The sequence below is a fragment of the Colias philodice genome, chromosome 13 (assembly GCF_061535455.1).
Source record: "Colias philodice isolate Cphi_HAF_F1 chromosome 13, ilColPhil1 Martin Lab GWU primary, whole genome shotgun sequence".
Classification (NCBI taxonomy): Eukaryota; Metazoa; Arthropoda; class Insecta; order Lepidoptera; family Pieridae; genus Colias; species Colias philodice.
In genome coordinates this window covers 6017946-6026241 of record NC_143098.1, presented here as the reverse complement: position 1 = coordinate 6026241, position 8296 = coordinate 6017946, and the positions used below count along the sequence as shown (strand labels likewise).

At 32.0% G+C, this 8296-nt stretch overlaps 2 protein-coding genes across 2 annotated transcripts; both read right to left on the bottom strand.

Moving 5' to 3' along the window:
- Positions 1 to 558: 558 nt before the first annotated feature.
- Positions 559 to 1350, bottom strand: LOC149483387 (uncharacterized). The gene is made up of 3 exons (XM_089702954.1): positions 1310 to 1350; positions 878 to 1231; positions 559 to 784 (listed from the first exon to the last, which is right to left on the bottom strand). The coding sequence occupies exons 1-3, from the start codon at positions 1319 to 1321 to the stop codon at positions 629 to 631; spliced, it is 522 nt and encodes a 173-aa protein (XP_089559080.1). The 5' UTR covers positions 1322 to 1350; the 3' UTR covers positions 559 to 628.
- A 1746-nt stretch (positions 1351 to 3096) lies between these two features.
- On the bottom strand, positions 3097 to 3876 carry LOC149483386 (uncharacterized). Its single transcript, XM_089702953.1, has 3 exons — positions 3844 to 3876; positions 3369 to 3728; positions 3097 to 3282 (listed from the first exon to the last, which is right to left on the bottom strand). Exons 1-3 carry the CDS (start codon positions 3853 to 3855, stop codon positions 3127 to 3129), a joined length of 528 nt encoding a protein of 175 aa, XP_089559079.1. The 5' UTR covers positions 3856 to 3876; the 3' UTR covers positions 3097 to 3126.
- Positions 3877 to 8296: the final 4420 nt, after the last annotated feature.

Here is an 8296-nt window from a genome sequence, read left to right as displayed (position 1 = left end):
TCCCGAAAATTTTGTTGATCTAGCATAATCCAAACCCAAGTTATGAGGGTTCAAAAAAACGTCGAAGCGCTTCGAGAAAAGGTAGGTAGTGCCCGTGCGCTTCGCTTTCGCTTGGCTCGTCTTGGCGGGGGCACTACCGTGCCCCCAGATATTTTAAAAAGGGATTAATTATTATTTTGTAAATCTTTTTATTATTTGGCTTAATCTGAATGATTCACAGAATTCTGTACAAGCTAATTTCTATGTTAAAAAGATTTGTGTAAGTAACTAACTATATGTAAATTGCATTTTCGTTAACAAATAATTAAAAAAGAGGTTTCATTAATTAATTATTAGCGAAAATTGCATTCGGACATTTAATATTACAAACATATATTTTTTTAATGTAAGGTTGTTAATGTTTTTCATTGTCAATAAAATTTGTTACCTAATTGTATTGTTATAATAACTGTATTTATAATTTATATTCGGAAATAAATGTATTTTCTTTCTTTCTGTCTTTCATTGGTGAATTTATACGAATAATTTAAGCAGCAGAAAATAAAACGTTGGTTTTGTTACAAAATAATCTTTTTATTTTAATAAATATTCATAGTAACATTAAATATTAATCATCTAGTTAGATAGTTTACAATATCGTTCCTTGTGAACCCGAACCGAAGCCATTGCCGAATTGTGATACGCCATTTTGATATCCGTTGTAACCGTTGCCGCCGTAGCCATCGTTGTTCACGGCAGACCCACCCCCTATATTGTGGAATCCATTGTTTTCCACTTGGTTTACCTAAAAAATACAACAATTCATAAGTAACACAATATACTTATACGACTTGTATTAATTGCCACAGTATTGGAGAAATAACGTATATATACTTACAGACAATACTCTACTGTTATGACTGCCTATATTATGGACATTATTGACACCAGCTGTTTGGTATCCTTGGTTTCCAATACCACTGGCTCCCCCTCCAAACTGCTGTCCACCGTAGCCAGCACCGTTAGTATATCCACCGCTCATTCCTCCCAAACCCATGCCGAGACCGCCTTCCATACCACCCATTCCTAGGCCGGTACCCAAACCGGTTTCCATTCCACCTAGGCCCAACTCGCCTAGTCCGGTACCCATACCACCGAGGCCTATCCCCATCCCATCTAGACCTAGACCCATACCGCCAATGCCTAAAGGCTGAGCATTTACAGCTATAGCACACGACATAGCTAGAATAATCTGTAAGGAAAGATTTTCGTATAATAACATAGAAAAATATAAAGGAAAACAAAGAAAATAAAAATTAAAAACACTCACAATACAATGCATATTGACTGTTTGCAGCTAAAGAAGACACCTCAATGATAATTTTTTTAAAGCTAGCGTTTATATATTATAATGTAGAATAACTTGGAGATCCAAATATCTCACGCACGAATCAATTAAAAATCTATTAAATGTCGTCATGCACACGTTGTGAAAAACCTATCGGACATTTCTACGAACAAATTTGACTAAGACCCATTTGGAACATTTATAATGAAGTCATTAAACGGATATCCCCCGTTCTTAATAAGTATTTTTTTTGCATTCTGTAAAAATTTTCCAAAAAAGGAATATGAAGCTATTTCCGTTATAAAAGCTTATTTATAACGGAAACGGAAAAGCTTATTTATTTTTATTTTGAAAAACATAATGTACAATGTAACAAAAACTAACATACAGTTATATTTATACATTCTTACAACGAAAGTAGAATAGAAGAATACCTAACCTAAAGATACCTAACTTTCGGTCGCTATGATTTTGATAAAAAGTTCTTTTTATATTATACTAATTGTATCTCACTTATTCAAATCACACCTCATTACAAATCTGTATAAAATAAGTGAATCATTAATAAGATCTACGGACTCGTTATTTTTTTTTTCTTTCTCAAATCTCTTTTTAAATATATAATGTATATCTACTGTTGTTTCTCGTGTAAGAAAATATTTTTATGTTTAACAATGAAATATAAATCTTTAGTGTCACTTATAATAACTAACAATGGCCATTAGCTAAAACACCGCATTGATTAATTACTGCTTACTTTTTTTTACTCCACTTCCTGAAAGTAGGAAGTCTACGTGCCACCACAGACTAATAATAATATACTGGTGCCACTGTTTATATAGTTCATTACTATTTCATTGGATTGTAGTGTTAAATAAACTTTTTTCTTTCTTTCTTACTTAAGAACATAGCCAATTTTCGCAGACAGTTTCGGATTCAACATTATTGTTGGTAGATCTTCCTTGGAAAAATGCTGTTTATACTGATTACAACGGATAATAAAATAATATTATTTTTCTACTCATATCTTACTTCAAATCAAACAATAAAACAAAATGGAAACTAAAAACTGAAAAGAACCTATAAACATCAACTATCCGAGGAATAGCCCTGTTTACCCACTAATCTATACTAATATTATAAAGCTGAAGAGGTTATTTGTTTGTTTCAACGCGCTAATCTCAGGAACTACCTACTGGTCCGCTTTGAAAAAATCTTTCGGTGTTAGATATAACTAAGTTCAATAGGATCGGACTTCGGAGCAATGCGGTTGAAACCGCGGGGCACAGCTAGTAATATAAATGTATAATGAAAGCTTGTTACATAAGTGACATATTATTGGAAATCTTTGAAACAAAGAGTGGTCCAAAATGTTTTATATTATGAAGGTAGGTGATTAGGTATTATTATTTAATAAAAAGTGTCGTGCTAATTTTTGTACACGCGTCTTCCTTCAATTATTTTACCACAATTTTAATAAATTAGAAACCAAACGAAAATGTAATTTTATTAAAGATTTTCGTAATATTTTCCACTGGCATAGAAAGGTGTGATTTAAGCATCGAGAAAATGTCTTGTGTCTTTTCAAAACATTGAATTGATAGTTTAGTATTAATTGCATACTTTCTGCTTTTACCCATGTCATTTTAGGTAAATAAAATTTACTTTCTTGTTTCTACTTATATAAAAGGCAGGAAAGGAAAAATAATCAATAAAAAGTATTTGTTTTAATTTTTTATTTAAATAAATACTTAAATTTATATCTCAAATATTTGTATACGACAATTCGGTGATTTTTTTTATAAAATTATTCCTTGAGAGCCCGATCCAAAGCCATTGCCGAACTGTGAACCACCATTTTGATATCCGTTGTAACCATTGCCAGCGTAACCGCCATTGTTCAAGGCAGAGCCACCGCCGATGTTGTGGAAGCCGGAACTGTCTGCTTGGTTTATCTGAAAGATTTTATATCAATTATTAGCTGTTTCTTTTTAACTTTTAGCAAACTTAACATTGTTATGGAATTAAAAGTAATACTTACAGATAATACTCTGTTATTGTGGCCACCCACATTGTGAAAACCATTTACACCAGCTGTATTGAACCCCTGGTTTCCCATACCACTGGCGCCGCCACCGTACTGCTGTCCACCGTAGCCGGCACCGTTAGTATATCCACCGCTCATTCCCCCCAAACCCATTCCCAGGCCGGTCCCCAGTCCAGACATTCCTAAACCTGTACCCAGACCCATTCCCATCCCACCTAGACCGGTCCCCATACCGCCGAGACCTGTTCCTATTCCGCCAAGTCCCATTCCCAAACCGCCGAGGCCAAGTCCCATACCACCGATTCCGAGAGGCTGAGCATTGATTGCTACAGCACACGAAAGAGCGAATATAAGCTGAAATACACGATATAACTAATTATAGGAAATAGTAAACAATATCTTAGGTATATGAAAATCGTCGTAACAGTTATATTCTGTGTTGCAAAATTCCGAAAAAAAATATACTTACAATGCAGTTCATATTGACTATTAATTAATGAACTCTGACTTGTGAATGGCTATCAATAAAAACGATCGTGTTATATATTGAAAACCTGAATGTATTTGGAGCCAAGCGTATTTTACGCACAGGTCGATTAAAAATCAATTAGGTACACGGATTTCATTAAGAAAATCCCAATGGAGAATTTAACGAAAGATTTTCGTTACTAATGGATGAATCACACAATAATGTTATTAATTAGGTACCTTCCCAATTAAATACAATAATTTAGATAATGATACAAACTTACCACTTTCTTCTAAATTTTTACTGTACGATGTAGAAAATTAAATGTTATTCTGAACTTTTGGTCATTCAATAATAAAGAACGCCCAACAGCACGATTATATTATAGTAATAAGAAAATAGAAGTACATAAGAATTACTAAAACTATACGATACTACGTATTATACAATGCATGTAGATTGTAAATAAATAATAAACAAGTATTCGTCTAGACCTAGACCATATGATTTTTCCACAGTCTTCTCAGAGTTCTGTCATTAAGATGGACTTTTCACTAATTAATTATTAAGTGTTAAACCATGGTTATTACGTTACACAATATAGGTATCTACTTATTATGTTGTAAAATCCCATTGGCAATGTTACTGGTAAACCTTAAAATTAAATATTTACCTAATTGGTTTTCATTAAATGGCCATTTGACACAAGGTATTAATTACGGTAAAGTTATTTTTCCCTTTTGCTGCCCGGAATATTGTTAGATTGTTATAGTTTTAGAGATTTGATGATAAGAAAGGAAGAAAATAATAGTTGAAACCAAATTGAAATCTAAGTTGATAAAAATTGAAATCTAAGTTGATAAAAGTTGATTACTCCGACCAGACAAAATTATGATCCTAACAAACAGCGACCACATTCTCTGAAGAAATTTATACGTTTTTGTCTTGAGTTTTCTTATACAGAAACAAGAATATAAAATGGCAATGAGACGGAGTTTCAACCTTTGAGAAAGAGTAGATTGATTTAGGACTATAAAACAAATGGTACGAATGTGTCTACGTTTTGAAAGCTATTTTATAAGACTTTTTATGATACCACTGATAAATAAATCTTGTTGAAATCTGTTGAGAACTAAAATATGTACTAAGTCAAATCCAAGCCAGGCATGTACTTTATCTATTGAGCAAAATTACCCTTGTTCTTGAAATATTTCAAAGTTTTAAAGTGGACCAATAAAGTATCAAAGTTGATCACTGTAATTTATATTAATTATAAATTTACACTATAATTTAGTCCAAATCAACAACATTAAATAAATGTAAAATGTTGTAACAACATTATTCTGATACACCTACCACAAATTATGTATTTTGTGTGTGTTTGTGAACCATCCGCTTTACCTATAGCGTGTTACAATTTGTAACGTGAATCACCATCTTTTAATTATTAGAAGCGTAAAATATTTCCAACGCATTTACGGTTACACAATAGGTACACAACCCTCGTATATGGTCCAGTGGTTAGAATCCATTAAGCAAAAATCCTGGAATTCTTCAGCTGGGAATATCCCAAGGAACAAACAATTCTTGGTATGTCTACGTACAAATTGAATTGAAAAAAATTGCCGTCTACAAGCTGTAAGGGCGGACGTACGTTTTATCTTAGCAATCTACGATTATGGCTTCAACTTAATCTTGATTTTTATACGTCGAGCCTGATTTAAAGTGTCAGGGGTTGAAATGTATTTGTCACTGGGAGGTCGTTTACTCTGAATGTTTAGGCGCCTGAGGGAATCTTCTTCAAATGAATTCGTTTACAAAAATTGCGGGCTTTATTGTCTATAGCAATTTGTTGGGTCTTCATCATGATGAGAACGCTGCACTGAATCAGAGTTCGGCGTTTAGTGCTTTTATAGATCATATTCAAAATAATAGGACGAAAAATAATAAACAGTGAAGACATTGATAGTAATTGGCTCATTTAAAATATGAATCATGACAAACACCTAATTTTCTTATAAAAATTATATAATAGCATATAATAGCCACCTTTGTAGCCAATTTTCTTCTAATATAAACTTAACTTACTATACAGACTTGATTATCTCTAGGTTTTTAGTTGACCAACTCATAACGCATACAATTTGTCTTTCAGACTCTCCATACCTACTGTAAAAATATGACAAGCTGGAAAGTGGAAACAGACACACTTAAGAAGTCCCTATCGCCATGAACTCAAATAGAAGATTGCTATATCTTATAAACTTAGTCTGGTACTTGTCGTTCCTCGACCCCTTTCCCAGGGGAAATCGTCTGAAACTAAACCTGTGGAAAAATATAAGATGTTGTGTTACAGTCATAAATAACATCTAGTAGATTGTTTGGTGTGAAATTCAATCTTGTGTCTATTTTTGGCATGGAAAATCATAGATACATGTTCTGTTTGAAAATTGTTAAGGCTTGATAAAGTGAACCAATATGCTATGAAGTCTTAACGTATGTACTATATACATTGTACATATCATGATACAATATACGTTTTAGTCAAACTTTTTATAATGGACCTATCATCATCTCATTTTTTTTTAATTCATACATATCTATTTCGATACCACGTTTAACGAACGAACTGCTTTCAGAGCTAATTGTAATTTCAAATAATCTCTTTATTTCTTACTTGTGCAAAAATATTGTAGAATGTGTATGAAGTAACACAATTGCAGTCTTTTAATACAAGCTTATAGTGTGGTATTTTATTGTCATCGCTTATTTTCAACTGTCTAGTTTTACAAGATTAATGTTGCCACTAATGCTCTAAGTATACGATGTTCTGTGTTGTGTGAACTTTAACTTACTTGAACTATGTGGTCGTTTTCCGAGTTATTTAAAATTTCCAAATAAAAGAAAACTCAAAGCAGTATTAAATAAATTTAAATCCGATTTATTTGCTCTATGTTTAACTAACATACAATAATTATATTGTATGTTAGTTAAAAAAAAATACCAAGCAATTACTGGATTGCTCATTTTAGTAACTAGAACCTAAAAACTACTACACTATTATAATTCAAACGGAATAATAATCCTTTCTATTTTCAGTCTCCTTAATACGATGTTCAATTACTTTGAAGGTCACTTATTAATATTTTACTGAGCCCACCTGAATCGCAGTTTACAAATCACTATTTAACTAGGTATAAAAGCGTAATATTAACGCATTATATCTAAAAACACAGCCTTCGTAATTAAAATCCAAAAAGATATAGAATTTGCTTCATTTTCGTGCGACGGCGTCTCTCCATTTTCTCAAAGATTTCGCTAAATAAATTGAGGCGTCATTTAAATCGCTCCAACTAAACCAAATCTAATTTTATTACAAAATCTCTATGAAGTCCAGTTTGGATGAAATTTAACAAACTCTGATGAAATTGTATTTACTTTCCTTAATTAGCTACTTTGTAAGTTACCGGAATTAGAATTAGTAGGAATTAAAGAGTGAAAATTGAAGTAGACTAGGTATATAATCTAATTAATTTTATTATTGAAATATGTTCTTAGGTCTAAGCTTATTAAGTTTAATCTTTAAATCTATATGATATGAAATAAATGCTTTTATTAATGCAGATGAAAGTCAAAAATGTAAATACATATTCCAAAAAAGCTCACTAGGACATTTTAGGTAAAATATGATATATTATTTTTACTTCATATTCATCTTTGCATTTCACTGACATGTGAAAAATATATTACAGAATATGTGTCATAGCATTGAGTGTATGACTAATAATCGAGCCTTCCTCTTCAAAGGAATAGCCCCTACTTCGTTTTCGTAAGGAAAAATTCCAGAGAGAGTAATATGTTGATCATTATATGTCGGTAATGTGTGTCATTATAGCAGATGTGACAGGTCCATTAGGCCATTTATCAAATGTTACAAATGTAATGTGATTCGGGAGGCTGTAGCATCCGGTTTTAATGGTGTTTGAGGAGAATATAACTTTACAATAAATGGGTTACTAGGTCATAGGTTTAGTCTATATATCGGTGAGATTATTGGAGTAAGTGTGAATCTTCAATTTTCATACTTATAAGAAAAATCTATATGTTTAAGTATATAGGTATCATGCGTACCTTGTTTGTTTTTCTAGTTTTAATAATTAGTCGTACCTACCTACCTACGTTAAACTGTAACCTCCGTAGAACAAATTAAGCGTATACCAATCATATTAATTTATTCCAATATCCTGTCAATAGTAATAAAACTTCAATTTTCATTTCTGCATCAACCTTTTTCTTTTGATTTACATATTCCTCAAAGGCTATGATACAGTAGCAGTGCAAATAGTATTCAAGTGACATCGATTAACGTGGAAAAGTTTCACATTGCACTCGCATTTCTAAAGTTACAAAGTTCTCACGATAAATGTTTATTAAAAAGAGCAATTTGCTAACA

Excerpts from the sequence above, each read along its gene's own strand:
- LOC149483387 (XM_089702954.1), bottom strand. Across the intron at positions 785-877 it reads ATAACAGTAGAGTATTGTCT|GTAAACCAAGTGGAAAACAA; the intron begins GTAAGTATATAT and ends TGTATTTTTTAG.
- LOC149483386 (XM_089702953.1), bottom strand. Across the intron at positions 3,283-3,368 it reads ACAATAACAGAGTATTATCT|ATAAACCAAGCAGACAGTTC; the intron begins GTAAGTATTACT and ends AAAATCTTTCAG.